Source organism: Cynoglossus semilaevis, chromosome 13, assembly GCF_000523025.1.
Source record: "Cynoglossus semilaevis isolate Cse_v1.0 chromosome 13, Cse_v1.0, whole genome shotgun sequence".
NCBI classification, from domain to species: domain Eukaryota; kingdom Metazoa; phylum Chordata; class Actinopteri; order Pleuronectiformes; family Cynoglossidae; genus Cynoglossus; species Cynoglossus semilaevis.
In genome coordinates, this window is record NC_024319.1 from 9,335,021 (window position 1) to 9,357,679 (window position 22,659).

The 22,659-nt window shown below is 37.1% G+C and overlaps 3 protein-coding genes across 12 annotated transcripts in view; all 3 read left to right on the forward strand.

Annotated features, from left to right (window-relative positions):
* Positions 1-5,279: 5,279 nt before the first annotated feature.
* LOC103388448 (protein tyrosine phosphatase type IVA 3) lies at positions 5,280-11,997 on the forward strand. Of its 3 annotated transcripts, none has more exons than XM_025061907.1 (8): positions 5,283-6,160; positions 6,608-6,677; positions 8,495-9,014; positions 9,627-9,764; positions 9,847-9,939; positions 10,017-10,147; positions 10,228-10,302; positions 10,579-11,997. In XM_025061907.1, the coding sequence occupies exons 4-8, from the start codon at positions 9,669-9,671 to the stop codon at positions 10,694-10,696; spliced, it is 513 nt and encodes a 170-aa protein (XP_024917675.1). In that variant the 5' UTR covers positions 5,283-6,160; positions 6,608-6,677; positions 8,495-9,014; positions 9,627-9,668; the 3' UTR covers positions 10,697-11,997. The 3 variants fall into 3 exon arrangements, with proteins under 3 accessions (XP_008321640.1, XP_024917675.1, XP_024917676.1); XM_025061908.1 differs by lacking the exon at positions 6,608-6,677 and having other exon boundaries at positions 8,495-8,800; positions 8,920-9,014; XM_008323418.3 differs by lacking the exon at positions 6,608-6,677 and having other exon boundaries at positions 5,280-6,160; positions 9,418-9,764.
* Positions 11,998-12,299: 302 nt separating this feature from the next.
* On the forward strand, positions 12,300-21,824 carry zfat (zinc finger and AT hook domain containing). Of its 5 annotated transcripts, none has more exons than XM_025061352.1 (26): positions 12,300-12,512; positions 13,257-13,412; positions 13,588-13,731; positions 13,983-14,111; positions 14,220-14,312; positions 14,484-14,576; positions 14,657-14,730; positions 14,843-14,916; positions 15,094-15,162; positions 15,333-15,481; positions 15,570-15,661; positions 15,847-15,995; positions 16,075-16,795; positions 16,970-17,096; positions 17,197-17,429; positions 17,526-17,607; positions 17,865-17,963; positions 18,054-18,227; positions 18,305-18,393; positions 18,612-18,750; positions 18,852-18,958; positions 19,146-19,233; positions 20,403-20,500; positions 20,584-20,676; positions 21,305-21,367; positions 21,685-21,824. In XM_025061352.1, the coding sequence occupies exons 1-25, from the start codon at positions 12,494-12,496 to the stop codon at positions 21,365-21,367; spliced, it is 3,354 nt and encodes a 1,117-aa protein (XP_024917120.1). In that variant the 5' UTR covers positions 12,300-12,493; the 3' UTR covers positions 21,685-21,824. The 5 variants fall into 5 exon arrangements, with proteins under 5 accessions (XP_024917120.1, XP_024917119.1, XP_024917121.1 ...); XM_025061351.1 differs by having other exon boundaries at positions 21,682-21,822; XM_025061353.1 differs by having other exon boundaries at positions 20,590-20,676; positions 21,682-21,822.
* The window catches only part of mtbp (MDM2 binding protein), an 82,702-nt gene continuing 81,822 nt past the window's right edge, over positions 21,780-22,659 (forward strand). For all 4 annotated transcript variants that reach the window (XR_001760972.2, XR_001760973.2, XM_025061354.1 and 1 more), the window contains exons 1-3: positions 21,780-21,921; positions 22,177-22,260; positions 22,507-22,580. Coding sequence is in view for 2 of the 4 variants with exons in the window: in XM_025061354.1 (XP_024917122.1) it covers positions 21,855-21,921; positions 22,177-22,260; positions 22,507-22,580 (225 nt within the window). In the remaining 2 variants the exon portion in view is untranslated. The remainder of the gene's footprint in view (positions 21,922-22,176; positions 22,261-22,506; positions 22,581-22,659) is intronic.

Consider the following 22,659-nt stretch of genomic DNA (forward strand, 5'->3'; position numbering starts at 1 on the left):
CAATGTAGACTTGTTAGTTTCATGTTTTCTTTCATACCAAAAAAAGCAGAAATGACATGTCTTTTATGGCAATGTTCATTACCAAACCCCGTTGACGCACTTTTCTTTTAATCAAACCTGATTATAAAATTTTGCAAAATAGTAAGGGATGGAAACAGCTTATAATTTAGCTACTTTGATTCTTCCATTTCCAATAGATTAAGAACATTATAAACTAACTGGACTTCTGTTCAGACTAAGGAAAGTTGTGACCTGGTAAATTCGATAAAGAAATAATTCTCCCTCCCTGCTTGTTTTGACATAAATTGAGTACATGTAGCGAGTTATCTATATTATATTTATTATATTCATAAATACGAAGAGCTTTTTGACTTCCTCTCGTGTAAATTCATACCCTTTAACTCTGTTGAAGTTCTTTATAGTGTCCAGTAGGTGGAGATTTCATATAGACCGCCTGGATGCAACAACAGCATGGCAGCAGCGGTAAGCCCGAAGGTCAGAAGTTCATCCCACTGCCCTGTTTTCTTTTAATAGCTTCTCTTACATTTAATTTATTTGCCCTGCTGCCTCTTTTTTATTTATACTGTATATATATAAATATTATATATATATATATTTTAATTGGACCAACGTATATTCTGAAGTTGTTCCACGTGTTCAAGAAAAAATGTTACCTGAATAAACACTTTCAATTCAAACATTTCAATTGCACATACAGTATATTAAAAAAAATGAACTAATTCCTTTTTGGTGCTTTATTTTGTGTTGACCATGGTTACAAACCAATCAATTTAAGTGTTTGCTTCCATTTGTGAAGGATATCCCATGATGCAGACATTGCTGTTCCAAAACAGAAGGGATGGACAGTGAGATGGAAAGTGAATTGTGTAAGCCAGGAATCTAAGGATATGGTTAAGTGACTAATGATTGTGACAGAGGCCGAAAATACCCTATGCAGAAAAAACAACAACAAACATTTGTACATTATTTGTAGAAAATTAACAAATATCCAATGCCATGACTTGACCCTCCAGGGCTTACTTAAATGGGAGGGCTTTTGAAAAGACAGGTCTCCTATTTATCAACGTATTTCCTCACTGACCTATATGCTGAAAAATTGTTGCATGTGTGATTTATTAAGTGGTTCGTATTGTCATTTGGACAACGGTTGCCATGGTAACTGTCCACTTTTCAGGTGAAAGTCCTGCTGTCTGACTCTCAGCTTTCAAAACAGTCTAATTATACACCCAGCAGCTGCTGCTGCCCAACACATGCAGCAGTCTCCCTCTCTCTCTCTCTCTCTCTCTGTTAGTAGGCATGCTTAGGATTTTCCTCACTCTGTGTACGTGTTTATGTGGGTCATCCTGTGACCATGTTTTTCAGAGATTTGTTCATGTCTTACTTTACTGCTGGGTACATAACTGAAAAAATGAGCAAAATGTTTTTTCTTCTTTCTCATTCTAGGCCTCCAAATGTCAAAAATACATCCTTTCAGTCAATCAAGTCCAACTAAACGTTTCATCTGGCCTGGGAAACCTTAGAGAGTGTGAAATTAAATAGAATATTTTTTTTACTTCATTTTTTAAAAATTAAACATTTCCATGGTAATTTGAACAAAAATGAGAGTGACACTCCTGTTCTACACACTATACAAACAGGCCTGGTTAGGAGAGGTGAGTTAGGTTAAGTTAGGAAACAGCTCACCATATTAACCATCAGTAACCATTTTGGAAATGTATCAAATATGACAAATGTATAATATTTTGTTTTGTCCAATAATATAAAGCTGCTATTAAGATACATTAACTGATTTAATTTAAAGAAAACAACATCGTCCATAGAAAAAAAAAGAGAGTCAATGTACTGAACTAGACAAAACCAGTGTTGGGTTGTATTCCCTCGACCTCGAAATGTAGCTCCCTGACCCACATTTAAGAAACCTAGGGTAAAACTGTTTAGTCATTCACAAGACTGGGGTTTAACATGTTGAAAACGTCCATCCAAATACTGATTGAAAAAAATCTAAAAATACTATTTGGGCTTTATGTTTTACATTATTATTATAACATTTCTATTGTATATATAGCCTGACAAATAACAAACTTGAGTTTCAGCAAAGTGGCTGGAACATCTTACTATGAAATCTCATTTGTTGCCACTTTGTGCTGTTCAGATATTATTTGTTGTCAGTATTTGTGTTTGAAACAGTGAATGTCAGCTCGCCCAGATAAAGATAAATCTGTTGGAAGTGACTGTGCTTCCCTTTCATATCCAGTTTCTTCATAGTTACTCAAGGGAATAACAGAGTATTTCACACTGCTGCATAAGTGGTGTGCCTCACAGACCGTATTACAAACTGCTCCAGTGTGAGGGACGCAATGTGTAATTGTATATATATCAACACACGAAATAAGTCCAAATTAACCCCACTTGCATTGCAGCAATATTCATTCATTAGGCATCAATGGCACGAACACAAAAGAGTAGGAAATAGCTGTCCACCTCAATAACAGGTGAAGTATTTGTACACTGCATTGACACAAGTGGAGGCATTGAGCCAGATTAGATCTTATAGTGATGACGACAAGTTCCAATGAAGCAGTAATTACATAATACCTTAAACATCTTACCAGGAATATTCTAGGTCGCTGACAACATTTGCAACAAATATATAATAAATAATATATATGGATTAGTTTAATTGTTTATGTATCTATTAATCTGATGTGTAGACAAGCATTTTCCCTGTTTTTATGGTACTCTAAATGATATTCCTTATTTACAGTTGGTGTTGTACATATACAGGGAGTACAAACCGTATTCACTAAAATCTAGACCAAAACGCCCTTGGAATATTTCAATATAATGTTAAAAATGTCAGAGGTGAGCTCGTAATAGTACATTAACATTTAAAGGTAGTTTTTTCAGCCGGAGTAGAAATATATCTTCCTTGTCAAACTGGTACCATATAAAAATGCCAGGAGAAAAACAAACAAAACTGACTTGAAGTATATTACAGTTACACCAGAATACAATTAGTATACAGTTACACTAACACAAACTCTTAGCCTGTTAGCCACTTCTAGCCTCGACTGGATGTTAATGAAAATTTCATTTTGGTCTCAATGTCATTTTAAACACATTGCCAAATATATAGCTGAAAGTAAACCAAACAAATGCTAATACTGTAGTTAGCGAAATATATAGCCAGCACAGAAATAACCAAGGAAGCCCAAATGATATCACTTCAGCATTTAGGCTAAAAACGTGATATTCCGAACCCTAAACAGGACAACAAGGTATACAGTATGCTTAGCATCTTTTTTATTTTGTACACAATAAAAATGAGGCTAGAACAAGCGGTACCTATCGTGTTCTTCATCATGTGCAAACTCTAGATTATGACTTGTGACTTGTTCTGCTGTAGAAGTGGTGAAAGATGACACCGTTCAGGTCAACTCATTGCTTTTATGAAACAGTCCTCAGCCAAGTCTAAAGTGTCCTTTGAGCTCTTCAAAAAAGCACAAGGCTGCTAGCTAAGATTTGACACACTCTGTGTCAGCTCATATTTCCAGAAGCTGTGCAGCAACCATGTTTGGGCCAGTGCACTGCCATTTGTGGCATCAAAACAGATGGTCATTCTCAGATCAGAATGACCAGACTGATCGCCCAGAGCGTGTGTGAGCTCTAGGAAACAGTGACGCAAATAAAGATGGAAGTGACATCTCAGGTTGATTGAGTTACATTTTCAAATACCTGACTAGCGTGTTGGAAAAGGAAAAGTAGAGATTATCAATAGAAGTTTTTTATTTAATCTTATTTTTGAACTCACTGTGTGATGGTAGCTTGAACTGAAACTAATCTACATTGTATATAAATTTAAACCTCTATTAAAATAAGCAAATAGTGTATTTGCCCTTGAAGTCTTTAGCTAATGTCCAAAATGTCCCCTACAGAACCAAAACATGTTGAGCCACGTCCTGCAGGTGTCTCTAAAAGCTTTGACAAGTTTTCGTATTTTATTGATTTATTTTTATATATTTTATTTTATTTCATTTAAAGAAATATATTTTCATAAAAAAATACTTTTTAATTCATAATTTAAACCTTTAGACTTGTACACAAAGGTACAGCATGTATTTATTTGTCCTTTTTGGAAGAACACTGCCTACTGTACCATAAATATGAGTTAATTATCAATTTGTGATTTTGTATTTTAAAGTGAAGTATATTGAAGTACATAGGATAAGTATTCCTCACACCTTGCTACTTGAACACACTTTTAAAAGGTCAACGTGCCCTTTTATTTTTATTACTTTCACAGTGTCAAAGCGTTCCTCTATCTCATTCTACTTCCCTTCCCTTTAGTTTGTCACCTAATACTTTTGTGTTGAGCGTCTGCTGATCACCACTTGTGTCTAAAATTAGGCTCGTTATTAGGACAAAAAACATGTGACAGGTCTCATCATTAAAAAGAGTGGAATAACACAAGTCACCAACGTCACAGCAGGCAGAAGTGACAGCTGCCACATGTACCAACAAAGGTTTTTGAAGAAGAAAATGAAGAAGAAGAAGAAGAAGAAGGGGAAAGAAGAAAGAAGCCTGATGTTAGCCACAGCTAACACAACAGCTAACACTTCATTTCTAAACTGTTGATCATCAGGTGAAGCAGCAGCAGGTTCTTCTTTTTTAAAAACCCTCAGCCTGTCACTGCCTTTGTGACTTTCTTGTGGTCTGAATTGGCAAGTCCTGTAGGCCATTACAGGATTATTTCAGGAAGTCTTTGTTACCTTTCAATACTTCTGGTGAGCCGCTGTGGTGTGATAGCATTGCTGCTAATTGCAGGTTTTTGCGAGATAACCTGGTTATTACATTTGCCTAAAGTAACCAAAAATTTAAACTTTCGTAGTAGATACTTTTAGTACACATGCACTGAGAAGGGGTAAATTCAACCATTACATGTATTTGTACCACTAGAGTAAATGTACTTGATTGCTACTATTAAAAAACATTATATAATGTAAAACATGCAAATATAATATTTTTTCAACTCCCCCTACAGGGGTGGACAGGAGCTACAAATTGTATTTTTACCACCTGAATTCTTGCATGTACTGCTATTAAACATGTAATTTTACATCTGTCTCAGGTATTCTCCTTATTATCTATGTATGTATGTGTTTTCATTGCAGTGCCATCGTGCATCAAAATTTAAGGTATGTTTTCTATTTGAAGAGACGTGTGTTGAGATTGAGATTACATGCTCCTTGTTTTTCCAGCTGCAGGAAAACAAAGAGCCAGGTATTGTTGTCACTTATATGGAAAGTAAATTCTGTGAACTGAGGCTTGAACGTTTCACTTGTTCAATCTGTCTGATGGCTCAAAGGACTGTCTATTTTTAGTCTTTCCAACAGGGGAATGGGAGGGGAATAAGGGAGACAAGGAAAACAAGAGAAGACATTTGTGGCACGGCAATGTCGATGAGAAAAACTTAACAAGGTAACCGGACTAAGGCACTAATCTGTGTTTGCTTTGTCTCATGCAAACTATTAGACTGTGCAATCATTAGCCTTTAGGAAGTGTGAGGTTAGTGCTGGGTGAGGAAGAGGAGGGGGAGGAGAAGGGATGAGGAGGGAACAACACATCTTATTTACCAAGTAAGTGTCTGCTGAAGGAGAGGGAGAAAGTAGAAGAGTGGATGAAGATGAGGAAGATGAGGAAGGGGGCGAGAATTCCCCCCACCCCCCACCTCTCTGTCTCTTTCTCTCTCACCCTCTCTCCCTCTCTCTAAGAGCATTAACTGGAGAGTGTTCTGGTAGTGACAGGGCTGTCAGGGTCAGATGGCTGCTCAGCCTGATTAGACCAGCTCACAGCAGATCCTTGGCCTGACACACTGCTCACTGCACTGATTACTACAGCAAAACACAGCCACACACTGGAACGCAGTGATAAACTGCTCACTGCAGTGAGGAGCACAAAGAGGAACTGTGGAGCAGAGCCACAGGTTGTTACACAGAAAGACTTTCTGTCTTTGCAACCAGATATTACAGATTCTGCTGGCTGGAGAAGAGTGACAGCAGGTGGACTTTAACTACGGGAAAAAGGCAGAGGAACAACCGTTCAGTCTGTCTGTTTGGACATGACAGTGAAGAGCTAACTGGTAAGGATGCACTTTGAATTGATGCTGCATTATATCTGTCTTTTGCTGCATTATTAAAAATGTCCCTGAAGACAACGTCAAGACTGATGCTGATATTATGCTGCTTTTTTACATGAAAATACAATAGAAATAGAAAGGACATAGAATTTTATTTCCACTACAGTGATTATTCGATCAGATTAGACTCTATTAAAGTGAGATGAAATAAACATGTAACTGGCACTGAATTCCCTTTTCCTCTCCCAAACATTGATGTGTCACAGAAGCAGCCACCAGTATAGATGCTGCTATAAATACAGCTGCAGGTATTCAGTTCCTATATCAGGCAGTCAGCTGGCTGAATGTCAGCACCTTCAAACTGTTGTAGGCTTCACTGCTGCTGCTGCTTCTGCAGAACTTTGGAGAAACTGTCTGCCTTGGTGGTTTGTGTGTTTTCCTGTTCTGCAGCAGAGCTGTTCACTGAGGTAAGAGGAGCAACTGAATACAGAAAGAAGAAAAGAAAAAGAAAACACCATCAGTAAGCATTTGCTGATTTGAGCAGTTATAACAGTTCCTCTGAAGGTACAGCCAGGATGTAGAGTGAAAGGTGCTGTAACAGGATTGGAGCCTGCTTACCTGTCTTGTTGTTGTCTGACCACTAATGAGCTTATATATTATTCACTAGTGTAGTACTGTTAAAAAAAAAACAGGCCCAAAATAACATTGCCATCAATGTTTAAGACAAATCTATTGTTGAGAAAGGGATTTCATGCCAACAACCACCTGTGGATCTATAGGTAATTTTAAACAAATCCAGCTGTGGTTTATGGCAAAGGCTGTCAAATAATCAAATCTTGAAACTACCGACTGGACAGCGACCTCTTCCGCTGACCGTGTTTGCAGGATGAGGCTAAGAGGAGGACGACTAGTTTCAAAAGTGACATTGTTTGTATATACTGTAAGTCTACGACATTTCACTCATAATATTAAAATATTATATTATTGTGTTATTATAACCTCAGCTATTCATCTTCAGGGCAGGATGACTTTGTTTGGTCAATACATATGATGGACAGCTGTGAGGTCAATTTTTCGGTAAACATTGCCGACCTTGTGAGGGTGTTGAATTTCCCCGATCTTTGTTCTCCTGTTGGATAATCCTGCTGTCAATCATACAGTACGTTGTGATCAATCAAATTTGGCATCCTCTTTCCTCCTAGCCTATTTGGCTTTCTTCTTGCTGTAGAGGTAAAGACCAGCGATATGAAAAGGTATTACATTTGGGAATCACTGGCTTTGGTTACTTAAAAAAAGCTGTTTTTTTGTCCGTACCTAGTCGGTTTCTTAGTTTTATCTTACCTATGACTACGTTGTTGATGCATGTGTTTTAATTCTTCTTTATTTAATCTTTACCTCTGATTGATATTTAGACTCATGCTGCTTAATAGACTAACAAAAACCTCAACAATTTTAAATCTTCTTTGTTTTTGTCAGTTGTCCTGTCCTCGGGCTTTCATTGGGATAACACAAAATTAAGTCCTAATAATAGATAGTAAACAGCCTTGAACAGAACACAATCTTCTGAAAGAGCATGTGATTATGAAGTGTGTGTGTGTGCATGTTTGTGTGTGTGTGTGAGAGAGAGAGAGTGAGTGAGTAAATAGGTGATCACAGATCCAGATATAACTTTTCCGTATTGTTTGTCTGAATGTTTTGGCAGGACTGAGTGGAAAAGGTTAAGCCTTTAAATGTCTTCTATGAACAACAACTACATAAAAGCTAAACCATATTTTAGATAGATAAATCAAACTATAAGATCATGGTTTATATTTTCTCTTCTAGTTCAGATATTATTTGGCTGATATTTTACAGGCTAATCTTTAGAGGTGTTCTATTTTTAGTGAACCCATCATTTATTAAATTGCCACAGGTAAAGTTTTCAAGTTCCCATGTTAATGAGGGGACAGATCTGGACTGCAGGCAGGTCAGTCGTTCACCTTTCATTTAAATGACATATATTGTACTGTGTATATTATAGCATATATTTGGTTCAAGTACTTATACTAAATGTGACAAATTGCTGAAGACTCCGTGTCTGTTCATGAACTTTACGTCTCAAAATTGACTTATAGCTTAGTATGCGTATAATATTTTCTGTGGGAGTGTCATGATGTTCTGATGAAATGTTTAAAGCTACAATGTTTTGTTAAAGTTGCTGCAGCCTATGTGGGAACACCTGCACCGTGGTTTCTGATGTAACGCTTCTTAAGAGATAAAAGTTCATCAGTATAGGACAGTTTTCTCCTCCTGTTGACTTTCTGTTCTATATTCCTGTCTGTTTATTCATTACTATAGAACTGCCAGTTGATGGAGTTTGTGCGACGGAGTGGTGACTACTGCCACGCCCAACACAATTAGACCCTATGTGGGATGATGCTGCACAATGTCATCCTGGGGCCCTGAACCCTGAAAGACTGTTGCCTCCGATCCTCTGAACGAGCCAGCTGATGGGGTAACAAGTGGAGTCTCGCAAACCAGAAGCTACCTGGAGAGACAGGGGAGGAAAGAGAGAGAGACAGAGACAGAGGGAGAGGCGAGAAACGGGGAGAGAAAGAGAGACAGCTACTGAGAACGAAATCGAGAGACAGAGAGAGTGAGAAAGTGAGTAAGGGCTGGAGAGCTCTAAAGATTAACAAAGACAAGGGACAAACCTGACACACTGTAGCCTCTTGGACTAAAGGACACAGACTAACCATCAGGACCTTGGAATATTTTATTAGTAATAAACAGGACGTCCCACAACTGACAGACGAGTCTGCAAACACTTGGAGTCCCACAGAAGACAGAGCAGCAGGTGGTGCTGGTGGAGCTCAAGGTGAGTGTTAACTACTAACCAGGTTGAATTAAAACCCTCACCTCAGTTAATTAGTATTTCAAAAATACAAAATGTATTTCTATATAATACATAAATAGTAGTTTTACATGTACATACAATTCTATACAGGCCCATTTCTTAGGACATTAAATTATTTTAAATAATTTACAATTAGGTCTTACAAAATACTTAGAATTCACTATATTATTGTTACGTCTAATTTCATATTGTCAACTGTTGATGAGCTGTTGCTGTGACTATATAATACATATTAAAAAGAAATTGGGCTCTTGTCTGAAAACAAACCAAAGTCTTTCATTCATGACTTCCATTATTTAGTGTTTACCATTATTTGGCATGTATTAACTTTTAGAAATGTGTGTACTTTTTATTTTTTCTACAGACACTACAGAAAAAGCACAAAAAAAGCTATTGCCTGAATAAAGACTGGAGATAGAAAATATATTCTTTAATTTTGGTGATCTGATAAATTACATTTTTTCAACCCCTGTGTGTGTCCAAATCCAATCAGGAATAAGTGATATTAGCAGTAGCCAACAAACCGGTCCTATGTAAATATCAATATTAACTACTTCCTGATGATATATTAAGGTTAGAGGTCATCCTGCAAAATTATAAGTCCAGTTGGCCACCATGAACCGTCCAGCTCCAGTCGAACTGACCCACAAGAACATGAGATTCCTTATTACCCACAATCCCACAGACAGCACACTCGGATCCTTCATAGAGGTGGGCATTGTGTTTGTGATCGCTCCCGTTACATTCAGATAACAATCAAATACACACAGCTGTCTACTTATGGCCCTTCCAGGACCTGAAGCGTTATGGAGCAACGACTGTGGTCCGAGTGTGTGACATCACTTATGATAAATCACCACTTGAAAAAGATGGCATCACTGTGGTGGTGAGAAGCACACAACACTTAACAACACTCTAGATGAGGACCGCGCTGGATCATCCAGTGTGTGGTTTCTCTTTCAGGATTGGCCCTTTGATGATGGAGCTCCGCCCCCAAACAAGCTCGTTGACGACTGGTTGAGTTTGTTAAAGAAAACATTTCAGGAGGATCCAGGAAGTTGTGTAGCAGTTCACTGTGTGGCCGGACTTGGACGGTAAGGCTTTCGACACAATTAACTTAACTTTTAAAATCATTTTTGTATTCGTTTTTATTTGTCTGTTCCTCTGTGTACAGGGCACCTGTGTTGGTTGCTTTGGCTCTGATAGAGAGTGGTATGAAATATGAAGATGCTATTCAGCTTATCAGGCAGTAAGTAGGAATCTATATTTGGGTATATAAATATTTATAAATGTTCTTTATTTTTATATTTAGAATATCGACTTTCATTTTCGTTATAAATCTATTTAGTTTTTTCAGCTGTGGTGTTGATTTTATACACGTTCAGGTCGTGTCCTGAACCCCCCCCACACCCCCCCCCCAAAAAAAGAAAGTGGCAAATGGATCACCAACACATAAGACAAATCTTAAGCCTTATACATATGACCAATAAATAAATACAAATAAAATCTCTGTGTTTGTTCTCAGGAAGCGTCGTGGAGCCATCAACAGCAAACAGCTCACCTACCTGGAGAAATATCGATCCAAGCACAGACTCCGTTTCAAAGATTCCCACACACACAAGACCAAGTGCTGCACTATGTGAAGCACATAGCACACTCACACAGACACACTGACACACATCATTCTCAGGAATCCAACCACATACGCCTTCTCTCACCAGCATCAATATCCCTTTTTGGATGGGATTTTATGAATGTAATACTTTTATTGCTTCATCTGCTGTTTTTGGTTGAGTACTTTTATTATTTTTTTATTTTGAGGCAATATCAGCTTTGATAAATGGGTCTGTTAATCACATGCACATTTACAATTTGTTTTTTTTGGTCAGAAAAAGTTCTATCAGATTCAAAATTGAAACCAACCAAGATACTGTATGCACCTACAGGATGAGGACACTGGAACACGTTGAATTACTAAAAATAACATTGTGCACATTTAAATTGGATGTTATTATGAAGAGCTATGTTATGATTATACACTAAACTATTATTCTTTGTGATTCTGACTATAGTCTGTTGGAGGGGAATTAAAAGCATTTTGTTCTGTGTTTATTACAAACAATATACAAAAAATAAAAACTTTAAAAGGATTAAAAAAATCGCAAACACTAAGCTTTATAAAGTTTGATTACAGCCACTTTTTGGTATAAAGACACTGACTGCGCTTAAGTATTGTGTTTACATATCTGCGAGTGCATTATGTATGCTTGGTTAACTGAGGTCATTGAAGGAAAATTGTTAGCATTAAGTGATTTCCCAAAGGACGTGAACAAACTCACTGTTGTTTCTGAGATAATTACAAGTTTCTAACATCAAACTGTAAATTAGATTAAACTTAATCCTATTGGTGACTATAAAGTTTTTCAAAGAACAATAAATCATTTTTGGCTTCATGAGTTAATGAAAATAACTGGATACATATAAACTGTAATATGATGACATCCGTTACACCAGCACATAGCCTGGTGTGTGTATATGATTGAAGCATAATGCTGTTTGACCTCACTGTGCTTTGTCACATCTTTTTGGCTTTTTTTAGTTCAGAAAAGTTTTATCGGACACACATATTTGTAGTAAGTTGTTGTAGTAGTTGTTGTAGTTTCTCTGATTGACGTGTATAAACAACTGCTTTTGACTTATTTCATTGTAATTAAGAAATGTGTCATGTTAAGTTGAGAATTTATTATAGTTATAATGCTTATCATAGCTTTTATGTCACTAAGAAAATAATAATTAGAAAATAATGTAAAATAAGTACGTGTATATATGTGTGTGTGTGTGTCTGGGAGGTTGATACAATATTTTTAATGTAAAAAAAGGCTGTAAATGTCCACATTTATTTCTTGCATTGTTTAATAAAGATTTTATCTTTATTCCTGGTACATGGTACATGTTATTCCATGATTTTGAAAATATTTTCCTACTAAAGGCCTTTTATGTTTGTTTTTTAACCAGAGACCTGATTTTTTTTAAAGACACATGGTCAAAATGACCACATCACAAAACATTACAGTGAAAAACCAAAAAATTACACAATGCATAACTACATAGACAATATCCATATACAATACATAATATCAGACTTTCCGAACTTACTTCGAATAAAACCATGACAAACCGAATGCAGTTAACAAGCGCGTCTGCGTTGTAGTCATCCCGCCGGAGGGAGGGCGCTGTCTGCTTCTTTACTACTACTGCTTGAGAACTGGTTCCGGTATGGCGTCACTGGAAGACAGTACTCGTGTCGCAGATTCGACAGTCATTTTAACGTAAAGATATATAAAATATCTTTAAAATCCTTTAGGAAAATATTTATACTATCATACAGGTTTTGTTATTTTTTTGATGCACATTTTATTTCAACATTGAGATGATTGAAAATGGATGACTGCAGAGCAGGTAAGAGTTTAGCTTGAGCTCGAATGTTTTCTCAGGTTTTCATTTTTACTTGACCCACAAAATAAACATACGCCGTTAACTTTGCTGCGAGTAGTTTAACCACAGAGTTGTGTTGTATGTTTATACTACGTAAATGTAGCAAAGGTCTAGAACATGCCCAAGTGACGTCTGCCCTTAACTCTGTATAGATTTACTCCGTAACTTATTTTTTAAGGTCCTAAGGCCAAATAGTATACTTTGTTTATATAATGTAAAATTAATATATTTGTTTTTTATATTCATGCTTATGCATTATTAATTAATTTGTTTTTTATATTCATGCTTATGCATGAATTGTAAAGTAAACACACATATATACACATTTAACGATAAATAAGCTTCAGCATGGAAGAAATATTTGTTATATCGGTTCTCCATTCTGTCCAGTGAAGCTGGGAATTTGAGCACATTAATTATTTTTTTGTTTATGTTTTGTTTTAGTATTTTCACAAACACTAAAACGTTTTAGACCTTTATCAATGATCTACTATGAAGTTATCACGATAAAACATTACATATATTTATTTTTTTAAATGCATTTTTTTCTATTAATTGAGTGCATTCTAGATTAGCTGAATTTCTAATACATCAGGTGGTTTAAAAATACACGAGTTATTCAGGCCCACATGTATGCTGGGTATTCTGGTGATTGGTTTTGTTTATCAAAACAATTATCTTAAAGCATTATGGTTTCTCTGTTTTTAGCTGGTCCTGTGTTTATGTGCCAGCTGTGCAACCTCTTCTCTCCCAGTCGTTCTCCACTGTTGGCTCACTGTAGTCAGCTTCACCCTGAAGCGCACCCAGATGACATAATCACTGTGTTACAACCCCTTGTTGCTGCACCTGTAGAGACACCAGAAGGTCAGAATCACTGTGGCTTCACTAAATCTTATTTTTTAACGTGGAAAGCTTAAAGAAATAAAATACTATATAAATGTGTTGTTTTTGAATGAAAAAACTACAAATAATAAAAATGTATACTTATCCATGATATAAATAAAATACAAAGATTTTCTGTGTTTATACTGACCTGCAGAGAGCCAAGTAAAGCGAAAGCGAGGACGCCCGAAGGGGTCAACGAAAAAATCCAAGACAGATTCCCCCCAGGCACCAGAAGAGGATCTTCAAGACATAGAAAAGGGGAGTGAGAAGGAGATAAATCAAAAGAATGTAATTGCAGGTAAAACAATAAATTTAATCATCTGTAAATTATTGTTTTTCATTTAGCAATCAACTGTGTAGCTGGTTCTACCTTAATATTACTACCTTCCATTTTTATAAATTAGATCTTCGTCATGTGAAATTTTATTTAATGATATATGGTTTGTTCAGACATTGTGGCTGAGCTTGTCTTACTGTGGTATTACTGACTAAAACACTCTAGACCTTGAATGAGCTAAACCAAATTTTATTCATTTCCATTTTCACCAGGTGAAAACAATGATGAGATTTTGGGACTTAACTGTCGAAACTGTCATCGCACATTCAGCAACAGGCGACAAATCCTCAAACACATCTGCTACAAGGATGAGCAGGTGGAAGAGTATGAGGAGGTTAAAGGTAAGAATTAAAATACCACAGAAGGAACCTTAAAACAAATTCATTAAGGTTCTGTGTCATTCGTGTAAGGTTTAAAGATAGTTTGAGTCTGAACTGTTTTCAACGCAGGAAAGGGGAATCATGGCAATCCAGACCATGATAAAATTGATCTGAGCAAGAATAATCAGATCACTGAGAGTCCAGGACCTGTGAAACAAAATGGTATGTTAAAAGTATTTAATTACGGCTTTTCTACACATGTTTGTCTGTCTGGAAACAATACAGCAAAATAATTAACTATGAGGCTATAAGAAGAAGTAGATATAAGTACTGTGTGTTTGCATCTTCTGGCCTTTTTTAAAATTCAGCTGGTCCTTGTCTTTTTCTCTTCAGATCGAACACAAATGTTAAAAGAAAGAGGCCCAGTGACAGAAAACAAAAACTCTGTCTTTGGTTTTGTCCTGGCAGAGAATGAATCTCTCCCAGGTCAGTTTTATACCTTGTTTCATAATTTGACCTTTTTTCTACTTGTAGTTACTGAGACTTTGTTACTTTAATTTCAACAGGTATCTACAAAATTGTTCCAGTAGAGGATGATTCAGCAGAGACTGTGTCTAAAGCCAACAAACATCAGGCACAGGTACGAACAGGATGATACCAGGGGAAATGGCTGCGAAATCTGTAAATGTGTATTTTATATATTGATTTTATTTTATGATGAACCAAATTATTCTGTTGATGTTTGTGGTCAGTCTGTAGTTTTCAAAAGTCGCTCAAAAGAACCTGAAAACTTGGAAGAAAACCCTGATCCAAATGAGGAGCAAAGGTAATGTACTAGTTAATGTACAGTGTTAAGTTGTAGTAGAAACTCTTTTTCTCACCTACACAGATAATTATTAGTAAATTTAATTAAAATTATCTTTGTTTAAAAAATTACAGCTTGCATCAATATATTAAGTAAATCTGTAATTTGTTTTTCTCTTTTGTTGTTTTGTGTTTTTAGTTTAACTTACACAAAAACAGCAGTCAGCAGAGGTTTCCAGGAATTTTCTATTAAACAAGATTCTGCCAGGTAATGAGAATATTGTTATTTTTTAAATTTAACTATCTAATGAAAGTACTGTAGTTGCAGTTGTTTAGGGATCAAGGGATACACCTTTAAAGCTTCATCTCTCTTTAGAGATTTACGGTAGCCACAAACATCGCAGTAAAGGAATAAAACAATCTCTATCTGCTTCCTAGTTTGCACCAGAGTAAGCTGAAGATTTTTACCTGTGAGTTCTGCAATAAGATCTTCAAGTTCAGACATACGCTGGTTGCTCACCTCAGAGTGCACACTCAGGAGAAACCATTCCAGTGTCCTCACTGTGACTATGCATCAACAATCAAAGGTGAAGTCAGGTCCAATTCCACAAGTATTACAATACCAAAAAAGTCCCCCAAATAATCTTAATATCTTGACTTAATTTAACCCTAAAGCAAACCTGAATGTTCACCTGAGGAAGCACACAGGAGAGAAGTTCAGCTGTCCACACTGTCCTTTCTCCTGTCTCAGTCCAGGACACCTGAAGGTATGATTATTTATTCAGTAGAAGCAGTAATTATTCTAACAAAAGCAACTTTCCAGAGTTTTGATCTTAGATGTAAGCATTTAAATTCATTTAATTATAGTTGACATCCAAGGAGACTTAGATTTAGTTCACATCAACTGGTTTTGTTGAATATGTGATGTAATACTGTATGTCTGGTTGTGCAGGTCCACATAGAGAGAGTCCACATGAAGGTGAAGCAGCATTGTACATTCTGTGACAAAAAGTACTCAGATGTGAAAAATTTGCTGAAACATGTGGAGAAGAAACATGACCTCAAAGACCCTGCTGTCTATCAGAGCTACCAGCAGATAAGGTACAACCTCTAGCACCTAATCATTAATTACATTCAAACAATACAACATACAAACAGTCTGTAATGTAATGTTTTTCAGGTTAAAGACTCGTCAGGGCCTCAGGCAGCTCCTCTTCCACTGTCCCACATGTAACCGTCACTTTAAGAACCAGATGGAGCGTGAGCGCCACATGTTGGTCCATGGACCACAGCGACCATTCGTATGCTCGCTCTGTGACCACGCTGCCACCAAGATGGAAGCCCTCGTCGCTCACGTCAGGAAACATCTCTTCTTGTACGTGTGCAGCGAGTGTGACAGGAAGTTCGTCAGCTCTCAGAGACTGAAGAGTCACCTGCAGGAGTCCCACACTGAACTGGACCAGGAGCAGGGGTTCAGCCACTCTATTAATAAAAGCTACTATCTGATACAACCTGGAGGGGACATGTGGGGGGATGAGGACAGGGATAAGAGGGGAGAAGACAAGGGTGAGGTACAGGGTGAGCTCAGGAAGGAGAAGAAGGATGAAGATGAGCGGCCGATACAAATGGAAGGTGTAAACGGTGGCCAAGAAGAGAAGTCAAAGGGCACGCCACAGAGAGAAGTTGAATCTCAGAGTGAAAGTACAGAAAATGTGAGGGACACAAACAAAGGGACAGCCAAAGAAGTGGAAGAAGAGACGATGGAGGAAGGGACTCCGACAAAACAACAAACAGCAACAACAACAGGCAGCACAAAGTTACATGTTAATGGTGAAAACCTTCCAACAACAACAGCAGAAGCAGCAGCAAGTTCAGAGGCAGAAAAACAAACAACAGACCAGGTGAAGTGGATAAAATAAAATAAATAAATTGCCTCTTAATAGATTTCTTTCTCTGCAGTTACCAGTCTGACTGGATATTTAGCTGATTACCAAAGAATTGCACCTACAATTCTAAAACAAATTGTGATTAATAATTATGGAACTGTTCTTTTTATTTTTCATTTCTAACTATAGGACTCAGAGGTTTTTCATCAGAGTGCCTTTGAGCAGGTGTTTTCATCCCTTCGAAAGACTCGCCTAAATATGGAGACATTGCAGCGGCTGAGGACATTCTACGGAGACCTGGAATGCCAGTACTGTGGTATGATGGACTTTTCCTGTTGAGTTGACTGGTTTTTAACTGTTATTGCATTTTCAGTGCTTCTTTATTGGTTTTCCTGTTTTATTTTTGTGCTGCCCAGGAAAACTGTTCTGGTACAAAGTCCACTACAATGTCCACATCCGCACGCACACCAAGGAGCACCTGCATTACTGTACAAAGTGTAACTACTCATCCATCACCAAAAGCTCCTTGAAGAGGCATCAGATCCAGAAGCACAGTGGAATGATGCTGTGCTGTTCCAATCCTGAGTGTAAATACACCACACCTGACAAATACAAGCTGCAGGCTCATCAGAGGACACACCAGGAACAGGTGACCAGTCTGAGGAAGTAATTAGTATTCACAGCAGCATCAGTACGAAGTATTCAAATGGTATTGTAATGAAAAATGTCTGTTTCTGTGTCGTAGGGGAAGAGTGTGACATGTCCTGTCTGCCAGCGCAGTTACTCAGAGCATAGACTTAAACATCACATCAAAACTTCACATCCTGGTAAAGAACACTCTCCTATATTGTTCCCTCTCTCCTCTCCCCTCCTTCTCTCCTCTCTGCTGTTCTCTGTTATTTTGTCCACCCCTCCCCCCTTCCGTTCTCTCCCTTTCACTTCTTCTTTATTGATGCTTTTTACAATTGATCAGAAAAAAGATCTATCAAACGTTATCTTTCACATTTAGTTTTTAATGCCTTTGATAATGATGACTAATTTCTATCAGATCGTAATGTGAATGTGAATGTGTGTTTGTTGCTAGATTCACTGCCAGTGCAGAGAGCAGAGAAGTGCCCTTACTGTGACTCCTTCTTCCTGAAGAACAGCAGAGACTTTCAGCAGCACATCTGGGCTCACCAAGGTGAATGACACTGCCATATTTAATGATGATAAATACATGAGCAAACACTAATAAATAAATGGATATTTTTATACTTGTTTCACTGCACAGGTCTGAAACCCTACATGTGTGGAGTGTGTAACTACGCGGGCCGCAGCAGGAGTAACCTGAAAACCCATATGAACCGACATAACACAGAGAAACGTCATCTCTGTGACCTGTGTGGTAAAAAGTTCAAATCTAAAGTCACGCTGAAAAGCCACAGACAGAATCACACTGAAGAAGGTTTGTTTACATTTTTCTCTCTCTCTCTTTTTCATCTTTAAAAAAACAAAAGTGATATTTGAATTTGTTTTCTCCAGGGAAAAGGTTCCAGTGTTCAGAGTGTGACTTTACTTCTTTCTCTAAGCCTTACTTGGTCAGACACATGGAGCAACACGCTGCATTCAAGGTCAGAAAATCATAAGCCAAAACATGGATTTCAAAAACAAGATTGCATTTTGTGGGTGTCAGAGACCGGTGACAATTTACTAAACACTTACTACAATAACGCTGAGCTGATTAAGACAAAAAAGTCACCATATCATTTTTTTCTGGGAACAGATGTTATGAATGTTAAAATGTTAGTCTGGTAAATTAAATGTGTACTGTATCTTGTTCTTTCTTCAGCCTTTTCGCTGTGCTCACTGTCACTACTCCTGTAATCTGGCTGGTCCTCTGAAGAGACACTACCACCTAAAACACCCAGATCAGAAATATGAAAACGCTGGACCTCAAATGCCAAACCTCGAAGATCTAAAAGAACAAGGTCTGATCTGCGTTAAATCTCTTGTTCATCACATTTTATGTCTCCATCGTTCCATGATGTTTTCAGCTTGTTTATTTGTATATGTGTGTGTTTGTGATTAGGAGGAAAGAAATGTCCTGAATGTGAATTTGTTTACGGCACCACTTGGGAACTGAATCGACATTTGAAGAGTAAACACAGGCTCAAAGTAGTGGAGGGAACTTGGGAGGTAAACACACAAATTAGCCCTTGGGGGGAAAACGTGAGGTTTAAGTTTTGACATATTGTTAAAAATAATGTTATGTTAAAGTTGATGCCAAAATATAAGAAATACTTTTATGTGTTAGTTTTTATCACTTTCCTAAGCCAGTCTGGCGAGTCTAATGTAATATAAATCACTCTGTATGAAAACCCAGGGAGGGGAGGTGATAGAGGCCCAGTATGTGACTGTGGAGGATGAAGAGCAGCTGACAGAAGCACCTGTGGCAGCACTTGATGACAACGGTAAGGACAACAACAATGACTCAGAAAAGTGACTTCTCCAAGCACTGCTGAGATCATGAACATTATTTTCTCCACTGACAATCGAGTTTTTCCTCCGATAATGAAAACCCGATAACGAAATGCTGGGGGTTCGCCAAATGATGTGTGCCCTAAAAATAATTTAGGGGATAAATAGCTGTATATTAAAGTGAAAGTCACTAGATGGCAGCATTGCAGCTCATTTAATGAATCTATTTTATAAGCAGGGGATTGTACGCAGAATGCTGGTGCCAGCAACTCATACAGTGGTTTGTACAGATAAATAAATAAATATTACCAGGCCTATATTGGTATTGGTTGATATCGGAATCCAAAATAAGGGGTTTGGACAATATCAGCACATCAGATATTGGTAAAAAGTTAATTAAGGACATCCCTAATTACATCGCTCCTGTGTATCCTCACACGTTAAGGCTTGTTGTAATCATCAGTCCGGCACCAAGTCACGTAGTGCCTACTAGTACATGCAGTGACTCTTAAATCAAAAACTTTTTCTACGGATACTGTGATTGGTGCTTTCTTACAGAACTTAGTTCAAGGTCTGGGCTGTCATATGTGAAACACAAAGACAAAAGCAAAGAAGAAAGTAAAAGCTAAAGAAAAAGAAAGGTTGATGTTCACAAAGCACAAGACGGATATACAAAGTCATCAAAGTGTGTCAACATGTCAAGAGCTCCGGTCAGGAATATTGTCAGAAGTCAACTAAGCAGAACAAAACAAAGCTGAGTTAGAAAACCAAAGAGATGACAAAACTGTAGGAAGAAACTCATGTGGCTAATCTGAATTATTATTTGAAATTGATTAAACCACTCAGCGTATTATTTTTCTTATTAAAATATAACCTTCTCTTTTAGTTAAGTTTTATCTGAAAATGTTGAGGTTGTTGATTTCCCCCCCCCCTGAAAATGTTAGCTGCTTTTTCACATTTTCTAGATCTGCATGTTTTAATATTCTCTAGATCTTTTCTAGATCTGCATGTTTTAATATTCCTGAGTTTGTGATTATGATTCATAACATTAGAAATAATTCCAAATCAATGATATGTTCATAAATCTGTTCTAATTCATTTTGGTTATGTCTTTTAATATCTCTCACATTTAAAAATGTTTTTTGTTATTATTTGTGTTTAGATGCTGTCAAACAGATGAGTGACTTACACTCAGAGGCTCAGCAGGCAGTCTCTTCTATGGCTGCCTTGGCTCCAGGAACAGTTGCAGTGGTTCAACAGGTAAATATCATCACAACACCCACACTCTGGAAATTACAAAAGCCCTCACTGCGCTCAACAAAAATGTTTCTACTTTGTCAAAGTTGCAGGTGAGCGAAGAGGAGGATCTTGGGGGCTGTGAAAACCAGCTGATGGTGGTGAATGCAGAGGAGGAGCTCACTGGCGAGCATGTAATGGTAATGGAGGACACTCACGCACTGGAAGCTCTGACCGTCCTCACTCAGGGAGAAAACACTCACCACTACATCGTCTATGTGGAGGAACACACAGTGGAAATAAATTAGCATGGCTGACAGTTTAACACAACCGCTCGTCCACTGTGGCTAAGTGGTTTTGATGACTCTGGTGACAGCTGGTAAATTCTGTGGTATTCATGAGTAAAGTTAGATTGTAAATGGTTTCATCCTCAGATTATATAGTCTATAAATTTGTACAACGTGCTAGTCAGGTGTACCTACACCTGACTAACTACTAATAACATAAAATGGATGAACTCATCACTATACAACACTTTCAGAAATTATTTTGATCATTCAAGCTTATTGTTAAGCCTTATTTTTGTTGCAATTAAAAGCTAAGGGTTTAATATGTAGCAATACAATTCAAGAGTTCTTAATTGTGGCTTGGAAACAATGTAAACTGTATTGGATACTGTTTTATGATTGTTTTATGATTATTTTAAATGTGAATTGTTGTACAAAATAATGTCCTTCATGTTTAAAGTTTACTTTTTTGATACAGTTAAACATAAGTCACATAAAGCTCTAGTATTGCTTGAATTGTTTTTGTGTTTTTTACTTGCAGAAACTGCTGTTTGACCTGACCTTTTGTCAACATTGTTATATTTGGAGCATAATCTTGGCATAGGTAATATTTATAATTTTGTTTTTCATATTGAATGTTTATGATTGCACTATGCTGTATATTCACAAATGTTTTAAATACATATGTTTGAAAAATTGACTGTGGTATAGATAGTTAAAGAATTGTGCCACAAGTTGTTATTGTTGTATTTTTTGCAAATAAAGTGTTCAGTGTTACATTATTGAAATATTTTGAAGGTATACATATTGAAGAGCTTTATTTATCATTATTATTATTATTATTATTATTATATTATTATTATTATTATTCAAACATTTGCAGCAAAACAACACACCTGTGTTTCTGTCTGTGACCAGCAGGTGGTGGTACTTCTCTTTATCTCTGCCTTGGTGAACTGAACAGTAAAAGAAGAAATAGAAGAGGAACTGGTGGGAAATTTGACAATGCGGGAAAACAGTGCTGGTTTTATTTTGTAGATTTTAAAATTCCAAACCGACATTAACAATAATTTTATTGATGTTCACATGCGATGGATCGCTACGTGCTAGTTTTATCTTTTTATCAAACCGAGGACGAAGCGGAAGAAGACTTTAAATGTGAGTTTTATTCCTCTGACTGTTTAACGTTAACGTCGCTAATCATAGTTTAGGTAGAATGTGGCTCAAAACATGCAGCTAACGCTTTAAACGACCGTATTTCTTAGTTACGTTTGAATCGAAAGAGGAATAGAATGCAGTATGAACTTACGCTCTTTTGACTTATTCTGTTTCTAAAAAGTCACCGAACTGTTTAACGTAGAACTTGTCTATGCGTTTGCTTTGTTATGATGAAGTCAACGTCTTATGTCATAGGTCTGGAGCCAGTAAAACACATCTATAACAGACTGGTGGAAATATACACTCAAGAATCAACGAGACGAATCTCTGTATTTCCAGGTACAGTGTACTGCATAGATAAATATGTTGACTGAGAAAAAAACACAAAACAGGGCAAATACTCTCCATGGTTTTGAGTGACAACGAAAGAGGTATTCTGTGTTAGTGATATACAGTACATAGGTACCACCTATACAGTAATTATGTGTAGTGTAAATATGATAATAATATTGTAAAGGTTAGTGTTGTAGATTTTCCTCAGAAAATGCTGATTTTCTTAAAGGTTGTTCTTTGCCCTTTGAAAAGCTTGCTCTCTGACTGGAAGCCCATCAGTCCAGAAGTGTTACTTTGCTGTTCAGGCTTGTGTTGGAACAACACAGGTGAGTGAATGCAAAACTGAGACTCACCAAGACTCTGACTTTTTTTTTCTATGACATGCCTCCAATTTCTAAATTGCTT